This window comes from Schistocerca americana, chromosome 1 (genome assembly GCF_021461395.2).
Source record: "Schistocerca americana isolate TAMUIC-IGC-003095 chromosome 1, iqSchAmer2.1, whole genome shotgun sequence".
Taxonomy (NCBI): Eukaryota; Metazoa; Arthropoda; class Insecta; order Orthoptera; family Acrididae; genus Schistocerca; species Schistocerca americana.
Genome location: NC_060119.1, coordinates 1,058,203,098 through 1,058,230,377, shown reverse-complemented (window position 1 = coordinate 1,058,230,377; position 27,280 = coordinate 1,058,203,098). Strand labels below are relative to the sequence as shown.

General features: G+C 44.7%; 1 protein-coding gene across 1 annotated transcript in view; it reads left to right on the top strand.

Annotated features, from left to right (window-relative positions):
• Nucleotides 1–12,845, top strand: part of LOC124596287 (pituitary homeobox homolog Ptx1) — a 134,557-nt gene extending 121,712 nt beyond the window's left edge. The window contains exons 2-3 of the mRNA XM_047135383.1: nucleotides 12,105–12,636; nucleotides 12,757–12,845. Coding sequence (XP_046991339.1) covers nucleotides 12,105–12,636; nucleotides 12,757–12,845 — 621 coding nt within the window. The remainder of the gene's footprint in view (nucleotides 1–12,104; nucleotides 12,637–12,756) is intronic.
• Nucleotides 12,846–27,280: the final 14,435 nt, after the last annotated feature.

Here is a 27,280-nt window from a genome sequence, read left to right as displayed (position 1 = left end):
TTTACTATTTTTCCTGTTTCCGGTGTTTTCTCGGTCACAGCATAATCGAACAGTGATGGACCTCTTCACTATGTATCCAAAAATCAGCAAATACTTTGCCAGCCGGCTGGAGTGGCCGAGCGGTTCTAGGCGCTACGGTCTGGAACCGCGCTGCCGCTACGGTCGCAGGTTCGAATCTTGCCTCGAACATGGATGTGTGTTACGTCCTTAGGTTAGTTAGGTTTAAGTAGTTCAAAGTTCTAGGGGACTGATGACCTTAGAAGTTAAGTCTCATAGTGCTCAGAGCCATTTGAACCATACTTTGCCAATTTTTGGTTACATAGTGGAATAAGTCCATCACTGTTCGATTATTACTTAAATCGTTATTCACTTCTTTGCTTTGAAAGAAATGAAGTGAATAATGATTTAAGTAACAAATTATCTGAAACACGACGCGTTTCAGATATGAATCCATATTTTCAAGAACAGTGAGAGTTAATATTAGCATTTTATATGATATCTACATGTGGGTTGTTCTGCTTCTCATGCCCTGCAGTCATGTATTTATTCCTCCTTCGTTATGCAGAAATTCACACAGACACGCCACTGTTGGTCTTACAGTGCATCGTAACATGCTATTCATACACTCTCAAACCGTCATTCACACTGTTTTTTTTTCTTCACATGTTACGATTTAACATGAAATAAACAGCGGGGATGATGGTATGCAGGTGTCTGAATTTCTGCGTAATGAAGACCATAAAAATAACATTACGTGGCAAGAGAAGCAAACCAAAGCACGCGCTTACAAGTCATATAATAGTAATGCAAATCTCCCACAGTATTTTTGCGAATACGATATTACATCAGCCATACGGTGTACTGCAGACACATGAGAATTTGTGTCGTACCGGGACTCGATACCAGATTTTCCGCTAACCGTGAGCGATCGCTTTAACCACTTCGGAAATTAGTGGACGCCTCTCGGACCAATTAGTGTCTGCGTCCCTTAGAGCTCGCACACTGTACGTGTGATTCCCAAACAGCGAGAGACAAAATTTTTCTAGTCAGTTTGCCTTGTTTTGACATGAAATACATTTTCATCTATCTAGGGTTGCGGTCTACCAAAATTTTGGTACAGTACATAAATGAAGTAGCAAACGGTAGGATTACCGGTAGTTTGGTAGCACTGGTAGGGAAAGAAACATAAATTAATGTGTAAGACAGAAGCTGTGAGCCGACAACTTCTCCTGGTTTCTTTAATTGGTTGAGTGTTTGTTTGTTTTGCACATAATAAGAACCGCACATCGTTCGGTGTTAGCCCACTGGGTATTTATGTCCTTACGGAATATAAGTTGCTTTTTATAATTAATGAAAATTAGTTGATGACGTGAATTCTGCGCTGTTATGTAAACAAAGCAGTTACATTTGATGCAAGGTCAGTTTACATTCGCAAACATAAAAAAATCAGTTTACATTCGCAAACATAAAAAAATCTACATAATTATTGTTATCATTTTTCCTTAATAGAACTTTCTTAATCATGATCAAAAGTAAGAGTTTCCTATCATTATTGATAAAAGCGGAAGTTGTTTATGAACAGCAGAAATATGTTCTCTATAAATTGAACGAAGTAATGAGGTGAGGTTTGATATGTTTTTAGTTTAGGTTTTTCCTTAATTTCACTTTTTTTGCGGAAATTGTGTTTTATACAGCTGTATGATAAATCTGTAATTTTTTTATTTTTACTGCAACATCCCTCTGTTTCACGTTACAAATCAACAGTTTTCGAACAAAACCTGAATTAAACATTGATAATTTCGGTTTAGCTATGCTTTCGCTTTCGCTTACGCCATAGTCCCGCAGCGATCGCAGGGTCGGCGTGGTTACAACGGATTTGGCAGTGTTAGTGTTAGGGACGGCAGGATGCCCTTCCTGCCGCCACCCCGTACCCACCAGGACGGAATCAGTGTACCGCAACTGTCTGCGTCTAGCGTAAACCGTGAAATAGTGCGGACGTGTTTCAAATGGTTCAAATGACTCTGAGCACTATGCGACTTAACTTCTGAGGTCATCAGTCGCCTAGAAATTAGAACTAATGAAACCTAACTAACCTAAGGACATCACACACATCCATGCCCGAGGCAGGATTCGAACCTGCGACCGCAGCGGTCGCTCGGCTCCAGATTGTAGCGCCTAGAACCGCACGGCCACCCCGGCCGGTGTGTTTCAAATGTCTGCGACGCGTGTAACTGAGGCGGAACGTGGGGACCAGCCCAGTATTCACCTAGGGGGATGTGGAAAACCGCCTAAAACCACATCCAGGCTGGCTGGCACACCAGCCCTCGTCGTTAATCCGCTGGACGGAATCGATCCGGGGCCGGCGCCGAGTCCACGAAGTAGCGCGTTAGCGCGCCCTGCTACGGGTATAATTTCAGTTTAGCTATAAATGTAGATCGGGCAACGGCCTTGTCGCAGTGGATACACCGGTTCTCGTCAGATCACCGAAGTTAAGGGCTGTCGGGCGTGGCCGGCACTTGGATGGGTGCCCATCCAGGTCGCCGTGCACTGTTGCCATTTTTTGGGGTGCACTCAGCCTCGTGGTGCCAATTGAGGAGCTACTCGACCGAACAGTAGCGGCTCCGGTCACAGAAAACTATCATAACGACTGGGAGAGTGGTATGCTGGCCACACGCCCCTCCTATCCACATCCTCATGTGAGGATGACACGGCGGTCGGATGGTCCCGATGGGCCATTTGTGGCCTGAAGACGGAGTGCTATTTTTTCTTATAAATGTAGTTTATGTTTTTGAACATAGGTAGGCCGCCCTTTATATATCCTCACTCAGTTTGTAGACGGTTCACTGCATCCGGTTTGTAAGGAACTGTGGTAAGATACTGATTACATACATAACAAAGCGATCGATATGATGTAACGCCCGGTACGTACGTTACACATCTAACCTACAGGCAGTGTGGTATGATCTTAACTGACCACGGGTACCAGGAGAACTAACGTAGTCTTCACTTATGTAATATTATAGTCTACATTAGCCTATGGTACTTACACATCTTTGCCTCTACCTGATACCCATGTTGTTGTTGCTGTGGTCTTCAGTCCTGAGACTGGTTTGATGCAGCTCTCCATGCTACTCTATCCTGTGCAAGCTTCTTCATCTCCCAGTACCTACTGCAGCCTACATCCTTCTGAATATGCTTAGTGTATTCATCTCTTGGTCTCCCTCTACGATTTTTACCCTCCATGCTGCCCTCCAGTACTAAATTGGCGATCCCTCGATGTCTCAGAAAATGTCCTACCAATCGATCCCTTCTTCTAGTCAAGTTGTGCCACAAGCTCCTCTTCTCCCCAATTCTATTCAATACCTCCTCATTAGTTATGTGATCTACCCTTCTAATCTTCAGCATTCTTCTGTAGCACCACATTTCGAAAGCTTCTATTCTCTTCTTGTCCAAACTATTTATCGTCCATGTTTCACTTCCATACATGGCTACACTGTATACAAATACTTTCAGAAACGACTTCCTGACACTTAAATCTATACTCGATGTTAACAAATTTCTCTTCTTCAGAAACGCTTTTCTTGCCATTGCCAATCTACATTTTATATCCTCTATACTTCGACCATCATCAGTTATTTTGCTCCCCGAATAGCAAAACTCCTTTACTACTTTAAGTGTCTCATTTCCTAATCTAATTCCCTCAGCATCACCCGACTTAATTCGATACTATGATATCCATACTATTTGTAAATGGGAATACATTACTGGAAAGCGGTGTGAAACACATGAAAACTGGAACAGTAACTTGTTATTCAAATTATTACTGAGCGATTACAAGTTTCGAACAACATAGCTATGAAGTAAACGCTGCAAGTGATTACTGTGCCCCGAGGACGTCGGGCTTCTTATGTCAGTGAACTCACACGATGTGACGACACAACTTTTGGAAATGTTACTCGCATCCTGTGGCGTATTTGCGCCGAACGCAAGCCAGAGGTGCGGAGCGAGACGGCTGCAAATTGCTGGGCGCCGCGCCTCAGTGCGGCGAGAGGCGAGATTTGGTCGGAGGGCGGGGGCGGTGGACCAGCCGGATTAGCCGGCAGGGGGCGCGTAAAGCAAGCGGGAAGCGGGGGCGGTCGAGAGGGGCCGGCGTGGCCGCTTTAATTAGAGTCAGTGGATCAAGTCCCCGCCGCGCCGCTCCAGCCGCGCTGAGCCACTGCGGGCCCGGCGCTCGGCTAACTCCTTGATCAATACCGCGCCAGGTGCCCACGGCTTACCGTCATTACCGTAACAGCCGCGAGAAAGAAACGGCTCGCCGAGCAACAGGCGGTCCGCTTGCTCCACCTGGCTCGCTAGTACCCGGTACGCTCTTTCCCTCGATGAGGGGAGGGGGCGGGGGCGAAATTACAAAGCAGCCATCTTATTCTTGCGGTCATCAACTTAGAACTCTATGCAACAGAAGCAGGCCACTGGCTTGTGACCTATTGTTGCACAAACTCTGAGGTGCAATAAGTCATGGGACTGACACTTAAATCTAACATCGAGAATAGATTTAAGTGTCAGGAAGTCGTTTCTGAAAGTATTTGTATGGAGTGTAGCCAAGTATGGAAGTGAAACATGGACGATAAATAGTTTAGGCAAGGAGAGAATAGAAGCTTTCGAAATGCGGCGCTACAGAAGAATGCTGAAGATTAGATGGGTAGATCACATAACTAATGAGGAGGTATTGAATAGAATTGGGGTGAAGGGGATCTTGTGGCACAACTTGACAAGAAGAAGGGACCGGTTGGTAGGACATGTTCTGAGGCATCAAGGGATCACCAATTTAGCATTGGAGGGCAGCGTGGAGGGTAAAAATCGTAGAGGGAGGCCAAGAGATGCATACACTAAGAAGATTCAGGAGGATGTAGGCTGCAGTAGGTATTGGGAGTTGAAGAAGCATGCACAGGATAGGGTAGCATGGAGAGCTGCATCAAACCAGTCTCAGGACTGAAGACCACAACAACAACAACCGCCTAATATCGTGTCGGACCTCCTTTTGTCCGGCATAGTGCAGCAACTCGACGTGGCATAGACTCAACAAGTCGTTGAAGCCGGCCGAGGTGGCCGAGCGGTTCTAGGCGCTTCAGTCTGGAACCGAGCGACCGCTACGGTGACAGGTTCGAATCCTGCCTTGGGCATGGATGTGTGTGATGTCCTTAGGTTAGTTAGGTTTAAGTAGTCATAAGTTCTAGGGGACTGATGACCTCAGATGTTAAGTCCCATAGTGCTCAGAGCCATTTTTATAGAGAACAATTATGGTCCGATGGCAAGGCCCATTGTCATTTTTATAATTCCTTCACTGTTTGCTTTGGGAACGTTAAGTTCATGAATGGCAGTAGATCGTCTTCAAGTAGCCGAATTTAACCATTTCCAGCCACTGACAGGTTCAGTTGGACCAGAGTACCCATTCCATTCAAACACACAATACAACGGTATGGAGCTACCAGCCGCTTGCGCAGTGCCTTGTTGAGACTTGGTTCCTTGGTTTCGTGAGGTCTGCGACATGCTAAAACCCTACCATCAGCACTTACCAACTGAAATCAGGACTCATCTGACCAGGGCATGGTTTTCCAGTCACCCTGGGTCGAACTGATATGGTCACGAGTCCAGGACAGTCGCTACAGGCGATGTCGTGCTGTTGACTAAGGTACGTCAGTCGTCTCCTGCCCCACTGTACTAACGGATATGTTCGTCGTACGTCCCACACTGATTTCTGCGGGCATTTCACGCAGTGTAGCTTGTCTGTTAGCACTGACAGCTCTATACAGACGCCGCTGTTCTCTGTCGTTAAGCGTCCGCCTCGATAGCTGAGTAGTCAGCGCGACGGAAAGCTATGCAAAGGGGCCCGGGTTCCGGCTGGGTCGGAGATTTTCTCCGATCAGGGACTGAGTGTTTGTGGTACCTTCGTCATCATCATATCATCCCCATCGACATACAAGTCGCCGAAGTGGCGCCAACTAAAGAGACTTGCACCCGGCAACCGGTCTACCCGACGGGAGGCCCTAGCCACATGACATTTCATTTCTATCGTTAAGTGAAGGCCTTCAGCCACTGCGTTATGCATGGTGAGAGCTAATGCCAGAAATTTGGTATTCTCGGCACACTCTTGACACTGCGGAGCTCAGGATACTGAATTCTCTAACGAATTCCGAAATGGAATGCCCCATACGTCTAGCTCCAACTACCATTCCGCGTTCAAAGTTTGTTAATTGCCGTCGTGCACCCATAATAACGTCGGAAACCTTTTCACACGAACCACTTGAGTACAAACGGCAGCTCTGCTAAGGCAATGCTCTTTTACACCTGATGTACTCGATACTACCGCCGTCTGAATACGTGCATATCGCTATCCCAAGTTTTGTCGTCTCAGTGTAGATCATGACTTTCTTAGAAACCGGCTTTTTCTTATTTTTTGATGACTTAGGCCAGTGGTCGGCAAACTCATTAGTCAACAGAGATGAATTTAAACAGTCAACGATTGAAATTAGTTTTGGGAGTCAGTTTTTTTTTAATTTAACCTATAAGGTAGGCATATAGCTATTAATTAGGGTATTCATAAGGTGGCCCTTGTTAAAAACGCCCTCAATCTGATTGACGCACATACGCTGAGTTCCAACTCTCCCATCCACACTCTTTTTGTATACTTGTTTTGTCTATCTCCTTTCGTTCCTCCTCTTTATACGGCCAAACCATCTCAACATACCTTTCTCGGCACTCGACACTACGTTTTTCACTCCACAACGCTACCTTTAATTAAGTTAATGAAGCTTACTTGCGGTTTTAAGTGTTAGCTAAACAATAAATACGTTGAATTAAACTTGGTATTTATACTTAGTAGCGGCATTATTTGTTGAAAAAAGTAAACTGATACATATCCATAAAATTAAATCATGACAATGACTGACAAACACTAAAGTGAACAATGGCATCCTGTCTCCCTGGAAAGTTTCGGTAAGTTACGTTTGTGTATTGTTGCATTTGATTTTAGGCATGATCCCACGTTCTCATCGATAACATGACTTCTCAATTTACTGTTGATAAGATTCATGCTTGAAAATGATAGTTCGTATGAATACAGAGGCCCGAATAAGGAAAGAAAGGCAAACGCCGTTGTTTCAGCTGATTATATAAGTCAGGAATTCTATTTAAGGTTTTAAAAATTAATATATTTCCTTCTCTAGATCCTTCAAACCAAATTTCGTGAGCTCTGAACTCACATTTTTTTTCTCCAATATTTCTATATTAGCACAGATACATTCATATTTCGAGCTTAATAGTTCCTTGTTCTTTGAATCGGTTGTATTTCTGGGTCGATCATTTCAAAATTAAGGAAGAAAAATTTTATTCTGCTACAGTGGCATTAAGAGCTTTTTTTTTAACGAAATCTAACGTCACTTTTCTGTTTCTGAATTCCTGAAACCGATTGAGAAAACTTGCCTCATATTTAAAAGTGTTGTTTTGAAATAACAAATGTTAATGTCAGGTTTCGCAAGTAAATCGAAGTTCCTCTTTCGAAATCAAGAGCAAAAAGAAATGTCAATATTATGTTATGTATCTATTTAAATTCTAAATGGGCAACATCAGCAACAGCAGAAGAAGCAATATGTGCATTTGAAAGGAAGGTACTTCGGAAGATATATGGACCCATCTACAATGCCATGGAAGGTAAATGGGAACGAAGAAAAAAAGAAGATTTATACCAGCGGTATGGAAAGCCACACATTGGACGAATATTGGCGCAGAAGAGACTCCAATGGTTTGGCCACATCCTACGGGCAGACGGATCCCTTCCAAACAGAGTCCTCCACTCTCAACCCACAGGAAAACGCCCTAGAGGACGCCCAAGAACTCGATGGAAGGATAGGATAACAACGATCCTGAAAGAAGTGGAACCAGCAGCCGTGGAGGAGGACGCCAACGACCGGATGAGATGGACTGCCATCTGCAACAGCTCCCTCCTCTCGTGTAATTGACAGACACTGCGTGTGTGTTTTTTTGTTTTTTTTTGTTTCTGTAATGTATCCCTCTTGCCTTTTAAACCTTTGATTGAATGCCCTGTTTATTTTTTCGTTTTTCTTTAAGCTGTAATGTACATATGTAACTTTTACTACTGTATAGAGTACTTTTGTAAGTCTTTTTGTCTTTACTTTTCCTTTTGTTCTTCTTGCTGTAGGCCTTAAAGGCCCGATAAGGCAATAAATGATGATGATGATGATGATGATCTATTTAAATTCTGTACAATATATTAAACCTATTTTAAAGGTACTAATAATTCTTCAGTTGCAGAGTTGTATGCCGAGGAGTATTCAGTAGATTTGTAAAACTAGTTACATAATGTGTAGACGGTTAATCCATAGTTCTTCAGTCGTGCACCATGTTGTGCCTTGAAACAGAAGTTCTCTTTAGCCTGGAACATGCGAAATTTGCAGATGAACTGAGTTATTTTGATGTCTTGACAGTTTTCCCTGTCTCGAAAACGGAAATTTTTGTTAGGTGCCAATAACATCCACTTAAAAATATTTTTAACTTATAACTCCTTTTTGATAAGACTTCTTTTTAATTTCATATTTTATTGGATTGTAGTACAACAGTAATGTAGCAAATAGTCTACTAAATACAGTATTGACAAGGTTTTCTCGACTGCAGCTCTTTTAAATTGAATACTTGCTTCTAGATGCATTATCATTTTGTACCTTGGAACAGTTTTTCACATTTGGAAAAACTAATTTTCCCGAGCAATTTTTGTAATGTTAGAAATTAGGAGTAGCACAAGAAAAGTGATCGCTTGATCGCTATCATTAAGAAAAAAAAATCTCCGCCTGAACGGTACTGATCGGCCGCCGTGTCATCCTCAGCCCAGAGGCGTGACTGGATGCGGGTGTGGAGGGGCATGAGGTCAGCACACCGTTCTCCAGGCTGTATGTCAGCTTACTGTAAACTGTTTAAGTAACTGTACTAAAACTCTGTAACAGGGCCGCCTGGAGGAGAAAGTCTGCTCCTGAGCAAAAGAAAATCTGATTTCTACTAAAAAAAAAAAACATGGAAATAAACTAAACGATCATACGAAAATATAATGATAGGTTAACTGAAAGGATGCTCGTGCATTTATTTATAAATTGCGTTTATTCAAGAACCTACTCAATACATTACACGTTGCACTGGTGCAAAACACACACACACACACACACACACATATATATATATATATATATATATATATATATATATATATATATAACTGAATATTAATATGCAAGTATATTTATAACTGTAGCTTATCCCTAACAACGCGAATTATCCCAAGTATGAAGCAATGCCGTGTAATGAAAAAGAATTATGAAATGATCTCTGGCTGCCTAAACTCAGTCAGCTGCCGTCACAGCGTGGCTGCTCACATACATTTTTTGTGGTGTTACATTTATTTAGTTACTGAACATGTATTTTTATATCGAATCTGTTTGTAATCAACTTAAAAATCATATCTGTCGGCAAAAAAGTTCAACAACTCAACAGTGAATAAGGGGCTACTTTTTTTTTTAATGTCCAATAGATCGTGAAATAGAAGCTCCGATGAAAATTTAAAAAAAATTAATTGTATCATTCAGCTACTTCTCTATATAAACGCCGCTCCGACTTATGCATTTGATGTAGCGTTCAACCAACTTTCCATTACCCTCGTCATAGAAGACAATTCCCTACGCTGGTCTCCAGCTTCTTGACCATGACAAAATGCTGTTCTCGTAGCATGCGTACTGAAACAGATCAAACATTGTACAAGAAGTTACCTGTAACACATATTATCTTAACATTCAGTTTCAAACAAAATAGTATATCTCAGTATCATGCTGTTTAAGGAAAGTAAAAAATGATGAAATGTTATGTAATCTTAGTGAAGGACACAGCGATCCAATTTGTGCCATTGAAAACGGTCTTTGAATGCTTCATTTCGTTTCTTTTATTTAATGATCTGTTTCGACTTATGTGTTCAAGAAATATGTCTTTCTTGCTAAGGTGCAATGTAAACGATGAAAGACTTGTAGTCAAGACTGGCTTTCTATGTCTTATATACTACTCTCACGCTCATAAATTAAGGATAATTGCAAAGTGTGGTGCCACACAACATGGCACTACACAAAACTGGCGCTAATAGCTTCAAATAGGGAACACAAACGACACAGATCTGTAATTCCACGGTATTGATGATAAGTTGAGAAAACCGTCCCGAAACACATCTGCTACAAAACGACACTGATTCCTGCGTGTGTACCCTGACATCAATATGGGATATGATCACCAAGCACATATACACAGGCCTCACAACGGGTTGGCATACTGTGGATCAGGTGGTCGAGCAGCTGCTGGTGTATAACCTCCCATTCTTGCACCAGTGCCTGTCGGAGCTCCTGAAGTGTCGTAGGGGTTTGAAGACGTGCAGCGATAAGCATCCCAGACGTGCTCCATGGGGTTTAGGTCTGGAGAACAGGCAGACCACTCCATTCGCCTGATATCTTCCGTTTCAAGGTACTCCTCCACGGTGGCAGCTCGGTGGGGCCGTGCGTTATCATCCATCAGGAGGAAGGTGGGACCCACTGTACCCCTGAAAAGGCGGACATACTGGTGCAAAATGACGTCTCGATACACCTGACCTGTTACAGCTCCCCTGTCAAAGACATGCAGGGGTGTACGTGCACCAATCGTAATCCCACACCACACCATCAAATTGCGACCTCCATACAGGTCCGTTTGAAAGACATTAAGGGGTTGGTGTCTGGTTTCTGGTTCACGCCAGATGAAAACCCAGTGAGAATCATTGTTCAGGCTGTACCTGGACTCGTCCGTGAACATAACATGGGACCCCTGTTCCAATGACCACGTACTGTGTCCTTGACACCAGGCTTTACGAGATCTCCTGTGACCAGGGGTCAGTGGAATGCACCTTGCAGGTCACCGGGCGAATAAACGATGTATGCTCAGTCGTCTGTAGACTGTGTGTCTGGAGTCAACTGTTCCAGTGGCTGCGGTAAGCTCCCGAGCAAAGCTCTCTGCAGTACTCCGTGGCCGTCTGCGGGCACTGATGGTGAGATATCGGTGTTGTACACTGAGGACGTCCCGTACTGTAGCGCCTGGACACGTTTCCTGTCTGCTGGAATCGTTGACATAAGTTTGAGATCACACTCTGTGGCACATGGAGGGCCCGTGCTACGACCTGTATTCTACGCCCTAGTATTCTACCCCTCATAACGTCATCAGTAAGTGTTTTTTGAGCCATTCTCAACAGACAGTCACCATTAAAATGGCTCTGAGCACTATGGGACCTAACTTCTGAGGTCATCAGTCCCCTAGAACTTAGAACTACTTAAACGTAACTAACCTAAGGACATCACACACATCCATGCCCAAGGCAGGATTCGAAACTGCGACCGTAGCGGTCACGCGGTTCCAAACTGAAGCGCTTAGAACCGCACGGCCACACCGGCCGGCAGTCACCGTTAGTAGGTCTGGAAACGTCTGCACACTTACTCGGTGCACCTACTCTGACATGCATCAACACACCTCTGCGTTTGTGGCAGCGCCACCTTGCGACGACCGCATGTCAAATGCACCGCATGGTCATACCCCGAGGCGATTTAAACCCGCAAACCGCCCACCAGAGCGTTGTTTGACCATGTATCAGTATTATCCTTAATTTATGAGCATGAGTGTAGTTAGGAAGATAAATCTGATGAGTGGAATTTTAAGAATCAGGAAAGATTATAGAGTAGCGGTTGTTTTCAGCCAGTTATCAGGCGAATAAGTAGTGGGACAGCCGGTTTTACAGTTAGGAATAAGTGGGAGGAGCTTACCAGTTCCAGCGTTTACATGAGAAAAATTAAAATTATGTGTATGTGCGTTGTGTATATATGTTGTGTATGCCATGTGTGTCACTGTAGGTGCTGTGTGTGCGGGATTTTTCTATTTCTACAGAAAGTAAAATAAGTGGAAAAAGCTAAATCGATAATAAGAGAAAGCCAGAGAGAAAGTAGTTTGCCGGTTAATAAGACGCAATTTGCGGCTTGTTGCAGGTGTGGTTCAAGAACCGGCGTGCCAAATGGCGCAAACGGGAGCGCAACGCGATGAACGCGGCGGCGGCAGCGGCGGCCGACTTCAAGAACGGCTTCGGCACGCAGTTCAACGGGCTGATGCAGCCGTTCGCCGACACCGACTCGCTGTACTCGTCCTACTCGTCGTACAACAACTGGGCGTCGAAGGTGCCGAGCCCGCTGGGCACCAAGAGCTTCCCCTGGTCGGTGAACCCGCTGGTGCCGGCCAACCACCACCAGAGCCCGGTGAACTGCTTCAACGCGGCGGCGGCGGCCGCCAGCTCGGTGTCGGTGTCGAGCGCGGCCGTGTCGGGCTCCATGCTGCCCGGCTCCAGCCTGGGCGGCGTGGGCGGCCCGGGCCAGCCGGCCGCCTGCCCGTACGCGCCGCCCACGGCGCCCTACTCCATGTACCACCGCAGCGCGCCCGAGCCCTGCTCCGCCATGTCCTCCAGCATCGCCTCGCTGCGCCTCAAGGCCAAGCAGCACTCGTCCAGCTTCGTCACGTCGTACGGCGCGGCGGCGGCCGCGGCGGGCACCGTGGGCGCCGGGACCGGGGGCGGCGGAGGCGGCGCCGGGGGCGGCGGCGGCGGCAACGGCGGCGGCGGCGGCGGCAGCGGCGCCTCGGCGCACTCGCCCGTCAGCCCAGTGCCCAGGGCCAACTCGGCGGCGGGCGCGGCAGGGCTGTCCGCCTGCCAGTACGCCAGCGACCGCGCCGCCGTCTGAAACGAGCCGCCGCTCCTGCCGCTGGTGGTGGTCGGGGGCGGCGTCGGCGGGCCCGGGGGCGGCGGTGGAGGCGGCGGCGGAGGCGGAGGGATGGGCAGCTCGAGCGGCAGCGGCAGCAGCGAGGACGGGCGCGCGAGGTCCTCGCCGCTCAGCCCGGCCACCGTGGACAGTCGGCACTCGCCGCACGTCTCCATCGGGCCGGGGGCAGACTCGTAGGCGACGAAAGCGATCTTCTGGCCCGCGCATATCTCCAGCCGCGCCCCGTAATAAACACAGGAAACATGGCCCACTTGACAAGTTATTCCTAAATCCACTTCCCCAGTTGTTTGCGAAATTCTGCGAAATTGGTCTGTAGTTTGGCAGCAGTCGAATTCAGCTTGGCTTGCGCCTGGAGTGTCCTGTAAGTCTTGTATTGTATTGTATTGTATGTTAACTGGGGACCTAGAAACGACGGAGAGGCTCCGTCCCCTCCACAACCGCAGTGGTCCACAACCCCACAACGACTACCGCAGTCCACTTCACCCCTCCGCCGCCCCACACCGAACCCATGGTTATTGTGCGGTTCGGCCCCCGGTGGACCCCCCAGAGAACGTGCCGGCGACCAGGCGCTCCTTCCCACCCGGGAAGCCGTGCTTTAGACCGCACAGCCACCAGTGAGTCTTAGTCGACGTATTATTTTTTTCTCCGATTTCTGTAACTGATAGGTGTTGTAGGAACGACACAATTGCAACCACCTCCGCTTTTAATCAATCGAAGATTTCTAGAAAGCGTCCAAGACATGAAGGAGGTCTTTAACTGTCGGTGTTTGTTGTGGCAATATATTATCACGAAATTTGTTTCAGTCCACCTGGTAGAGCATATTACTGAAAGTAGGACAGGGAAGGCGGAACCGGGGTGAGGAAAATACTTGGTAACTGTTCGCTAACATCTAATTATTTCCAATCTTCTTCGCAGTCATTCCTTTGATGGAGTTAACGGACTTGGTTCTGCTTCACGTATGGTAGACTGTCCCTTTTGCCTCTTCCATTGCTCAGCAGTAACTACCTATCAGTAATACCAACTGCATGAGCATTTTAGTGGCCACGATTTTACCTTGCAGTTTAAGCTGTGTTTTTAATTCTTTCTAATCCATCAATTGTTTTAACTGGTTTCTTGATTTCCACCACATTTTCAATCTTTTGAAAAATTTTACATCGGTGTTTAACTAATACCCCAACCATTTTTTCAGGTTCTTCGGCTTCATCAAGAGCTATGTTTGCTACTCCTACAAACTGTAACAAATGTTCTACTCCTTCTTCCGCTATGGGTCTTTGATTAACTTATTCCATTATCTGTTTCTCCTATTCTTCATCATTTCATTCTCTTTGTGTCAATTTAATTTTTAACTTTTTTTGCCGTATAACATTTGAAATGTTTCCAGTTTCGTCTTGTGCTGACTTCCAATAGTACACTTTTCAGTTCCATACAAATCTTGACTTCGAAATTTAAATTCTCGAAAATCATTTCGATCTTGTACGCAGTAAGTAAAGTTGTGTGGAATTGGCGAAAATGTAGTTTTTTTGACCCATGAGCTCATCAAAATGTCGGACATAAACAACGTAACGAAATCGGGTATGCGTTATACACTCCTTAACAAGAGTTATAGCTAGTCTCATCACATCACTTACGTTCGCTTCCCCAGTTCACAACCAGGTTGAATATCAACCAAATCTACACTTCACACACCACTGTAGATCAATATGCAACAGCAACAAAGATTTCGTATTCAATGTCGTTAGCTTCGCCAACTCATAAACAAGCTGTGACTTTCAGACCTAACATAGACCTTGGTCTCTACTGCGTATTAGTCTGTTGCCACTCCATACACTACAAGAATATCCACACATCAATAAACCACATTGTATCAGCCATGACGTTGCACGATATATTGCGCCACATTTTATCGTACTTAGGGTAGAATCTGCCAAAACGTGACAAACGAAAGTATAAACCACGACTTAACTTCATTCTTGATGCCTTTTCGTATACAACAACTCACCTTGGTTTCGCAAGAGATAGCGTCATATCTTTTTCATTTAAAATCATATTTGGTATGTCCAGAGTTCTTACGATTTTTTTTCTTTCACATCTTATGATGAGATGAAACTGCAACTGACACATTTATGGCCACTACTGAATATTTCCTCCTAGCTAGAAAAGACTTGAGCTTCCTCGTTACTAGCACTCATCCTTCATTGGGTAATTAAATGCTTGCTTGCTGCAGGCTACTCCTTGTCCAATCATTATGATTCGATGTCAGTTGTATTGTGCTTTGTCTGCTGCGAAACTACAGTTTCATATTTCCTAGATTTCGCTAACAATCTGCGTAGACAAAGGAGAACAACAGGTGATGGCTACAAGCAAATAACTTTCAACATGGGATATTCTGAGGCGATGTAAAGCCTGTATGCGGGAGCCAAGAGATTACTGATGGACACGTGCGGTGAATACTGTTTACAATAAGTGTAAACCTGTCACAATGGACTGCAAGCGTTGCCCCTTGCGAGGGGACGTCACAGATGACGCATATCTCGTAGTAGGAGTGTTCGATGGCCTGCTGCGAATAGAGCAATAGTAACCGCGAGGTTATCAACAATAATTTGCTTATAAATCTCGACCAAAGGGTTTAAATTATTGTATTACTTCTAACATTTCTGTACATCTTAAGATTGGAACTTTTGTGAAATACAAGTTCACCTTTCACTATCAATGTGTAACTCGTATTCGTAATTTTAATTATAGTTCAGTAGTCATGTTTACGTAATAAATGTGTATATTAATTGATGTACCTGCATGTCACAGAGAAAAGTATTTCCGTCACACTGGAGCTCAAGTACTTTATTTTTAGGGTGCAGCTGAAGCTTAACTTGTGATCTTTGTATTATCCTGTACTTAAGTTCCTACATTAGTGTGTATTTATATCGATCTATGAGCTATACTTGTAATGGTGTGGAGCCAATCCTCATGGTGGATCCAGTTCTTGGGTAGACTACATTACTGTGATTCGTAGCTACTAGATATCCGATTACAGTATTGACCTTCCAGTTCTTCTTTATTTCATTTCATTGAGATCGGAATAAGAATGACTTGTCATTACCCGTGATGAGGGATCCTGGTCTCGATCCACTTCGTGAGAACGCTGTGATTTGTGTAGTGATAGAAAGTATCTCATTACTTCCAGATGTATCAAGAAAGAGAGAGAGAGTGAGAATTGTCTCTAATGAAAGGGAGTCATTTGCTGTTCTGCCAGCTAGGAAAGATTGGCTTCACACTGAGCTACCGAAATGTTCACGTGTCTTAACATACACAAGAACACTTCATTTTCACCTGTTCCTCTGTAACATAAACCGCAATTTTCAGCGATAAGCATGTACAGTGTCGTTTGAGGTTGACGTGACCCGCACATGAACTGAGTACAAACGGTTAAATGCGTTACTTGTCCACTTTCTTCCCAGTTAAGATCTAGTCACTGATTTCCAGTCACATGCATGGAGCTTTTTCATACTAATTTCATTGTATCCGGTACAAAAGGTAAATAGATTCAGGAGCACAACAAGCATATCCGGCACTTAAACTTCTGCACTCTCGCGTGAAGGATGGAGCGAGCGCGCCAGTCGCTGCCGTTTCCGTAGGAGAATGGAATCTCCGCTGCTGGACGTGTAGGCTGCAAGCGCCGTGGCGTGGCCACGCCCACCGACAGCAGCGGCGGCTGGCGACTTCTGCGATATGGGTGTAGGACCTGCTGTGTGCCACAGACTCTAACGCAAGTCTACTCCGTTGTTACATGAAACGTGAATTTTACTGTACTGTACGCATACTATATACAATAATAATAATAATAATAATGGTATTACGTGTATGTCTTTCATTTCACACAGAAGATATCCAAACCTAATTCAGCATCCTTCTCTTAGTTTATTTACTTTATTTATTTATCATGTTCTTTGGGGCTGTGCGAGCCAGAACTACTCGGTCATGGAACGAATCACTAGTTAGTTTTCAGAGTACTAATTAGAAAATTTGTAAACAAAAATTCAATAACACACAAAAAGAGAATATATGAATAAGTAAAACATTACAGACAGAAGTTCTCAAATTCCGCGAGGAACTCGCGTACAGGAAAGCAGTATTGTGCCACAAGCAAACATTTCAGCTTGGGAGTATTTTTGTTCTGTTGTTGCAACTACAAAAGTGCGTTTTTTTTTCCACCAGACACGTTTCGCTTTATTGGGGTAAAGCATCATCAGTGGTCTGTAATCAAGTTACTTAGATTTTAATTTTCTTTCAAGATCGAAAAACAGTTCGTTACCAATATGCTAATTTGTACTTACGGTGATTTTCACTTGATTTCTCGCTTACATCGGGAAATGTCCTCTGCTAGCATATCGTTGATGTTTTTTTTTCTTTAGACACTGGTAGTTACGGTCTAATTTTTAGTTGTTCTGCAGCACTATGCATTTCTTATGTTCTTCACACCACACTTTTTTGCACACCACTGTTTAATGTTTTTTTTTATACTTCTAACAAGGAAACCTTCCCATCGCACCCCGCTCAGATTTAGTTATAAGTTGGCACAGTGGATAGGCCTTGATAAACTGAACACAGGTCAATCGAGAAAACAGGAAGAAGTTATGTGGAACTATGGAAAAAATAAGCAAAATATACAAACTGAGTAGTCCATGCGTAAGATATGCAACATCAAGGAAAATTTCAACTCAGGAGCGCCGTGGTCCCGCGGTTAGCGTGAGCAGCTGCGGAACGAGAGGTACTTGGTTCAACTCTTCCCTCGAGTGAAAAGTTTACTTTCTTCATTTTCGCAAAGTTATGATCTGTCCGTTCGTTCATTGACGTCTCCATTCACTGTAATAAGTTTAGTGTATGTGTTTTACGACCGCACCGCAAAACCGTGCGATTAGTAGACGAAAGGACGTGCCTCTCCAATGGGAACCGAAAACATTTGATCGCAAGATCATAGGTCAACCGATTCCTCCACAGGAAAACACGTCTGATATATTATATACGACACTGGTGACGGCATGTGCGTCACATGACAGGAATATATTGTCGACCCACCTAACTTGTAGACTTGGCGAATGGGTAAAAAGATTCTTCTACCTTACCCGATTTAGGTTTTCTTGTGGATGTGATTATCACTCCCAAAAAAGTGATGAAAACATAAGAGTTTGTCACATAAACTGCAACAAATGAATGCAACAGTTTCACAATCGCACAGTTTTACCTGTGCTCTGTCAAAACATATGTTTTTAACGCTTTCAAATTTTTCCATGTGTAGACCTTCAAATCCTGCATATGTCCAAGCAAATCTGAACATGTCCTGGAATTTTGGAGAGCGAAGTTGATCATGTGTGAGTGCCTGAACTTTGATAACTGTCTGAAAAATAAACATTCTCGAGGAAGGACTTGAACCAAGGAGCCCCCATTCCGCAGCTGCTCGCGCTAACTACAGGACCACGGCGCTGCTGAGCTCAGACTATCCTTGATGTTGCCTATCTTGCGCATAGACTACTCAGTTTGTATATTTTGCTTATTTTTTTCATAGTTCCACACAACTTCTTCCTGTTTTCTCGATTGATCTGTGTTCAGTTTTTCAAGGCTTATCCACTGTGCCAACTTATAACTAAATCTGAGGGGGATGCGATGGGGAGGTTCCCTTGTTAGTTTTCGGAGTACTGATTAGGAAATTTATAAACAAAAATTCAATAACACACAAAAAGAGAGTATATGAATAAGTAACACATTACAGACAAATGTTCTCAGTTTCCGTGAGGAACTTGCGTACAGGAAAGAAGTATTGTGCCACAAGCAAACATTTCAACTTGAGAGTATTTTTGTTCTGTCGTTGCAACTAAAAAAATGCGTGGTTTTTTTTCACCAGACGTGTTTCGCTTTATTGAGGTAAAGCATCATCAGTGATCTGTAATCAAGTTATTTATATTTTAATTTGCTTTAAGATCGAAAAACAGTTTGTTACCAATATTTTGATTTGTTCTTACGGTGATTTTCGGTTGTTTTCTTCTTACATCTGGAAATGCCCTCTGCTAGCATATGGTTAATGTTTTTTTTTTTCTTTAGACACTGGTAGTTACGGTCTAATTTTTAGTTGTTCTGCAGCACTATGGATTTCTTATGTTTTTCTCACCACACCTTTCCGCACACCACTCTTTAATGTTTGTTTTTATACTTCTAAGTATGTATTGTGGTTTGTGTTTTGTAGTGTTGCCAACCTAACTTTGTTACTAGTTTGCCTTTGACCTACAATTTTTTTCTCTTTTGGATTGTTGTATGTGTGTACTACTATTTAATTATGTTGCTGTGTATTTATGTAACGTGTAAGAGTAGGGAAGGAGTAGTGATTTTTTGTTTGGGTGGGGGAAGGAGAAACCATGGTGAGTGGACGTAAGGTCATAGTAGTATGACGGAATGTGAGTTGGAGGAGAATGTGAGGGGCAAGAAGTGAAATGAAATTGGGATGTGGAGGGGATTGGGTGGGAGAGTGGGAGAATGGGAGGGGGTGAAGGATGGAAAAGCTTCCTTTCTTTTTCATGCAGTTTCATCAGTTATTTTATATAAAGCCTGGTTTATCTGGTCATTAAGCAAATGTTTATTTTTTGTTAATTCTTTGTGTATGTGGAAATTTTCTTAAAAGGGAGGAGGTGACTGTCTTCACTGATTCTTGTAATATTCATATTTTATTTTCAATAATTCTTGGTCTATGGTGTTCTTGTTTTATATGATCTACGAATGTTGGATGGTTTGTACCGTGTTTAAATGCTCTGACATGTTCTTTATATCTTGTGTCAAATGTCCTGCAAGTCATTCCAATATGTATCTTTTCACATCTCTGCAACTGAGCTGATAGATATCAGACACAAGAACAAAAATACCCTCAAGAATTGTAAAGCAACTACGGACAACATGGCCACACAAATGAAGAATTTCGGCTTGGATATGAATATCTGATATCTGGGGGTCCATCGCTCAATTATTTCAGTTCTGCTGGAATGAAACCAGTTGAATAGCAAGCCTTCTGTACAGTGTTTAAGGAAGTGTTCAGTCCAGTATCGTTTCCCCTTCTAATGTTCACTGAATAAATGTTGCAGCTTCTCCTGAAGCAGTCAGTATTACCAACAACAAACCACAGTGATGGCAGAGAATTCTGACGCCTGAAAGAAGGCCTACACGAACTTCGCGAACCGACACAGCAGACCAGTCTGAACACCCGTTTCTGGACGGGGACCTTGTTTCCTGAGTGCACAGAGCTGCCTCAAAATACCAGGGGTTTATGATTAAACTGGCGGTGTTCAGAGTACAGCAGCGTCGGCTGTACACATCGCAGAACGCTGAAATATCGTAGGTACATGAAAACGGTGGTTTTGGTTCTTTTATTAGGATATGGTTACAAGTTACAACATGCGTTCAATATGGTCTCCCAACTCAGCAACATGCTGCATCCGTAACACGGTATGGTCGACAGTTGCTTGCAGCATATCCTGTGTAATCAGAGTAATATGTCGTTTTGTGCTGTCCTTCGGATCAGGAAGAGTCCGGATACATCCTTAACAGACTTGATCTTTCAGATATCCCCACAACCAGAACTGACATGGATTTAAATCGGGGGAGCTGAAAGGCCACACATCTTGAAACTGCCTAGAGATGATGCTGTTGTTACTGAATTCTACTCGAGGCACATTTTTCACCTGACATGGGACATGCAGTGTCACCCCATCTTGCACGAAAATAGTGGTGTGGACACAGTTACATTCTTTCGAAACCTGTCACACAAGCAGGTCCTTATAAAGTGCAGATGTTGCTGTACACGAACTAAAATTTGGGGACACACAGGTTCTCATGATGGACAATAACTAACAAGGAATTATCGCCTTGTTAATAACTGACAGAGTTGTTGAATGTCTTTCTCATGGATATCGTGCCAAATTCTGTCCAATTGGCGCGTTAGATGGTTGCGGGCTTTCTAAAAAACTGCGCACCCTCCGACTCAGAGTTTAAATATTAAAAGTTTTGGCTGGTTTCGTTGTCTAGGGGCTGGGATACGTAGTTGCCACATTACAGGCCAAATACTGCTGATCCCACAGTATACGATGAGAATACACACATGAATCGAATGGTCGAAGGTTTCCATCACTCGGCAATTGCGAATTATGAATGTAACATATAAATTTATAACTGCAAGAATGCAATTAAATAAAATCTGCAAGTACTATCTTAACGACTTTAAATGATGAGTAAGATAGTAGAAGGAAGGCCAGCGTGTACCAGATTCCGTGTCAATGTGGCAAGTCGTATATTGGTCAGACGATGCGTACCGTCGAGGATCGATGCCGTGAACACCAGAGGCACACTCGACTGATGTATCCGAGCAAGTCGGCGGTCGCTGAACATTGTTTGTCGGAAAATCACGCTATGGAGTATGAACGCACGAGGATTCTCGTACAGACGTCGAGATACTGGGACAGCGTTGTTAGAGAGGCCATCGAAATTCGCACCAATGACGACCTCATAAACCGTGACTGTGGCTATAATCTTAGCAAGGCTTGGGAACCAGCGATTGGGTTAATCAAGAGTAAATCGAGCAAACGTATAGTTGTGACGACCACGGCGGACAGAGCCATCACACCGACGTCACCTCAGACGCCGTCACAATCTGTTCCACCGCGCGACCGTGGCGCGGGGTGCGGACGGCGGAGTGAGCACGCCGCGGGTGGAGGGTATTTAAATCGGCCGCCGCCGCGACCGAACCCAGTTCTTCCTGAGCAGCCATAGCGTACTGATCTCCGTGCCGGCACGTTCACAGGAGCTCCGTCCGTCAGTTCATCTGATGATGGCGACATGTATGATCGCCGAAATATTGTGCCCGTTGGGCACTGTAGACCGGCAGTACACCCGTGGACATTTTGAAGATAGTAGAAGTACTTTTGAGAATGAGGTATATTTCTGCAAAACACATATTGGTGTCGATAGTCCAGCAATTAAATAAAATGTAAGTTGAATAACAGGGAAACAATAGATTCCTCCTGCACGTAATTAGTTATGAAGAACAACATAGCTCGCGAGATATTCACTTCTAAAACCACACTACGTCTTCACTGTAGGACCCACGGAAATGACACAAGTCGGCACTCCGAAGTATTTCTGTCTCTGCACTCTCCAAGTCCCTGCCGCGACTGTCCGTGCGTCCCTCGCGCCGTACCGTCTCCACAATTCCCGTGTCCCGTCCCGTACTGTCCAGAACATCCCACTGCTCGGGACTACCCGTGTCCTCCTCTACCGAACTCGCTTCCATTCACGAGCGCTGCGATTGGCTAGAGCGCTCGCCCCATGTCTTCAATCCAACGTACACTCACAAACATTTTTAAACACATACGAAATACTGGAGTTACATTTAAATAACTTGAAATTAAATAAACATTCCTACGGCTGGCCCATAAACACGCTCTAACACACATTATTAGATACATAAACAAATTAAATAAACATATATCAAAGGAATAGAACAAGAGGTAGGCCAGTAGCCTAATGTCTCTGTGCTTTCTAAAACACAGTACATATTTCACCGATTTCTTCATGAATAGTATATATCGGATATAGTCAAAGACATAGATGAATAAATATATTTTAAGCATGCTGCTACCGTTTTTTGTGCAACTGTGGAGTACTTATGGCCTGATGCGATCGATAGTAATTGGCCACTTTGACCTCCAATAACTCATGTACTATTCAAGTTACATGCCTGTAATTCATACCAATTTAGGTTTACACTAATAGCTTTCTAAAGACACGACGATTGACAAAATCGGATGAAGTGTTTATATTTTGGAAATTCGTTGTTGCGTGTTACTTGTATAATTTACGGTCAGAAACTAAACTTTAAACTAATAGAGATATTGAAAATCTGATTACACCATCAGAATCGTCGTGCAAATAATGGTAATGCACATGTTTCTTTTTGAGGTATCATGATTCATCTGGCTAGTATCAATTTCTATACGAACTGCGAAATGTCTCCCATTAAGGTTTCACAAAGCCCGCCATCTTCGGCACTCCCGGCGTGTCTCCTTCATCAACACAGCGTCACAATGGAATTCCCAGCCACGCGGCTGGACCCTGAGCTGGGGCTACACGTCTCGTCTGGCCAACGTTCGGCACCATGCTGGCCGAGCGGCCCGTGCGGCCACGCCAACTTAGAATATTTTCAGGGCGCCACAAATCGCCCGTTACCTCACATCACCATAATCTCCAGACGGTTTGAGGGCCCCATCTATAATGCTCCTATTATTATCAGTTTGGGACAGATTCGGCGACTTTGCCGTTCAAGGTAGGGTTTGACAAGCAAAAGATAAGTAGTAGAAACTGTCGCCATGTGCGGACGGAAATTATCTTGCTGAAACGTAAGCCCTGAATGATTTGCCATGAAGGACCAGAAAATGGGCGTAGAATATCGTGGACGTACCGCTGTTTCGTGAGCGCTCAGTGGATGACAACCAGAGCGGTGCTGCTACAAAATGAAATAGTACCCCAGACCATAATTCCCGGTTGTCGGGTCGTATGGCGGCTGATAGTCAGGTTGGTATCCCAACGCTGTCCAGGGTGTAGCCAGAAACATTCGCTCGTCATCGGGACTCATCAATAGCGGGAATCATCACTGAAGACATTTCTACTCCAGTCAATGAGAGTCCAGGCCCCAATGAGCAATGAAGACATGTCTGGAGACGCCTCGGGCAGTGATGGTATACCAGCTTGACTGTCGCCTGCCATATGGCCCGACAGCCGGGAGTGATGGCCTGTGGTCCCATTTATTTTCATAGCAGGTCCCCTTTGGTTGTCATCCACGCCACCCTTATAGCACAACTTCACATCGACAATATTCTACGCCCCGTTTTGTTGCTCTTCATTGCAAGCCACCCTGGGCTTACATTTCAGCGAGGTAATGCCTGCACACAGTGACAATTTCACCTGCTTGTCTTTTATGCTTGCAAAACCCTATCTCGACCAGTAAGGTCACCGGATCTCTCTCCAACTGAGAAGGTTTAGAGCATTATGGGCAGAACCCTCGAACACTGTCGGGATGTTGACAATCTAACGCGCCAAACGGTCAAAAACTGGCACAATAACCCTCAAGAGAACGTCCAACCAGCCTCCAGGTGGCAGGACACAGGTAACGGTATGATCGGATATGTGCACTGGCGGAGCTGTAACCAGTCCCACTGAGTCCCGTTACCAATCATTGTGGCTAAGCGACATAGTGAAGACCCGCCGTAAGAAATCCGGTTTTGTGTCATTAAAACTAAAGCAGCAAGGGAAAAAAATAAAACGAAACGTGTAGAGAAGAGGTACCATGCTTAGTCCCTAGACTGAAACCAACAAGCAAAGCCACAAAATCGTCACAAATATGTTTTGCCTATTTTTACAAGTGTGAATCATTAGAGTGGTGAACGAAACTTAGGGCTTCATAGCAACATGACGGTAAAGTTTTTTCGAGGTTGCCTAATGCAATAGGAGGAGCATTCAATAAGTAATGGAACACTTTTTTTCTAGACAATTTCATTTTATGCAGCGCTCCAATACATCATATCATTCCCCACTCTTTTGACTACAAGACCATATTTTTAACATAATATCCGTTCAATGCGACGCCGTTAAACCACCTTATTGGGGTAAAGGATGGGGCCCCTCCACGCCCACACCAACTTGGTGACCAAACCAAAAGTTCTACTGTCACCTCCGTATAAGATGTTAGTTTTCAAATCGTGAGTCACAGGATGCGGGCTGTGATGTTGTCCATGTGTGTGGGTGGGATTACTCATTGACATGCTCCATCAGAAGACAGAAAGTGGACGAAAGCGATCGAAGGGTAGCGGTTTGCAAGGGCAGAGGTAAAAAAGTGCCAAGGCAAGCGCCAAGGGAAGAAAACCTCTGCGACAGTAGGACGGGTAGCGGCTTGCTAGCTACGACAGTGCATGCAAGGTGTGGTTATGTTAGTGCGAGGTATCGTGCATCGTTACCTTCGTCGTTGCTGGAGCTCGTTGTAGGGCTTGCTGCAGCTGCTGCGTCCTTGTAACAATTCAAGGTCGGCAAACATTAGTGGGCGATCGGTCATAGATCAGCTCACAGTGTAGGGGGTGTGTGTGGCTGGTTTGCGTGCTGTGTACAGTGCGATTTCCCTGCGATTGCCTCTGGGGTTGCCAGTAGTAGCTGTGTTGCATGGGGTTCGCCAGTGCTGTCGTGTTAGCGTGCTATGACCAGAGATGTTTAGTTTCATGCTAACAGTGTCTTTGGTCTATTATGTTTCCATCTATAGTTGTAGTCGTAGTTACCCAGTGAAAGGATAAACGGGTTACGCGAGTGTCTCGTGTTTCTGTACAGTCGTGTGGAGAGTTTTTGGAATACCTGCAAGATGGTATCTAGCCGATATTCCCGGTGAAGATCCGCGATGCGTGTGTACCCTTACTGGGAGGACCTACCTGCTCACATGGTACCATTCTATTGGTCGGTGTCAGATCCAACGTCTTGGTGCATGATCCATGTACTGCTTGCACTGGAGTACACCCTCCAGTGGACCAAATAAATGGTTCTCTGTTGCACTTTATGGTATTCTGTTAAGTGGCGTGGTACCCAGTGGGCACATACCTTTGAGTACCCCAACTAGTGGATGAATGTATCAGCACAACCAACATAGTAGTCCAGTTGAGCAGCGAGGTGTTTGATAGTGGTCCGTCGATTACCTCGAATGAGGAGACACATCTGTGTGCGGCCGGCTGGTGCGTGGAAGATCTCGGCCAACGGCTCATCGTGCTTTTGTTCACTGCCAGGTCTCCGTTGACATTGTGCAACCGCCCACGAACACAAGCGATGCTCTAGTTTTCCGCAAAAAAAAAAGCACTCAATGAGAGCTCTCTGCTTGGAATGCACCTCTTTTAAAGATGCCATTTCCAAAGCAACGTTTAGCGCCGCCACCTATCGCAACTTCATGAATCTATAGCGGATGAAGCGGAAATATTCCACGATCTCCCACAACAAATTCCACATTTTTTTCAACGAAACTGGCCGAGAAAAAATGTGTTGTATTACTTATCGAACGCCCCTCGTAAATTTAATTTAAGGTAGGAGGGAGCGCACTGCCGAAGCAGCTGTGTCATCATAATTGACAAACACCGATTAGACCAGCGAAGTGTTATTGTAATCAAGCGTAATAATCTCAGATAAACCTCCATTTTCACCAAAGTGAAATTTAAATGAGAAATGATGATTACCGAACCACGCGATTGTCTTTCATCCACTCTATAGCAGAAGTACTGAAAAGCAACACACACTATCACGCAGTGACGTAGGTCACGCAGTCACACACATCAACAAGCTCGCTCGCAGTAGTTCACAACAGGGCCAGGGAAGCAGCTTGAGGTACACGTTCCAGGCATCCCGGTGCCAAGCACCGACACGACGCAGGAAATCCAGTCGTCCCGCCCAGCGACGGCCGCTCGTGATCCAGTGCGCGGCTGGAGTGAAAGAGCGGTCAGCGGCGGTGGCGGTGGGTGAGCGGCGATTACTGCGCCCCCGCCAAATCCCGCGTTATTGCGGGCCGCGCCATACATAACATTAACAGCGCCGGCGCCTGCGCAGCTGTCCGTCCCCTCTGCTTGGGGGTCGGGCGTTCCCTTCCCTTCCAGCCGAGATCCCCAACTCCGGGTCTGCGCCGTGGGGCGGGTTCGCCACTTCTAGCAGGTCGGCTCCTCGCTTTTTTGTCTCTGTCTTATCTGCTATCAGGCGAGGTCTGCGTCGTAAACGTAAGTCAGCTGGTTGGTTGGAACATCACACTCATACGCTGAGAAAGGTACAATGGTGTCCTGTAAACAGCACCTAGTGGAGTTTGCGCCCAGAAAAAGGTTGAGGAAAAGTATACTATCACCCTGTCCTAACTTCTTCGCAGCTTGCTGTTCTAGTGGAGGAGACCAGGGCTCTAAAGTGATGTTTTACGTTATGTTAACTATGGATGAAGATCAGTGGCACTAGTCGAAATTCAATTTTTTTTAATACGAATACAAAGGCTATTGGACAGATGTTTCATTCTTTGAACATCTAAAATCTGAGTGAATCCTTGTTATTAAGCAACTACAAGGGTCGTCCGATCATAGTTGCAGGTTACCTCTGTAACAAATTCCAGGGGCAACAAAAATTTAATTTTCAGTGTTTCATATACTCTTAGATGGAAGTGCCCTAAACTGGACCTCCCCCCCCCTCCCCTCACAAAGCGGATCCTCTGGTCTCTTGGCTCTGTACTATCCTGAACTCGAGTGGAACCAAGTGTAAACAACAGATGAGGCTTCTGTCACTTTATAGTGGAGAGTAGAACGTACCCGCAT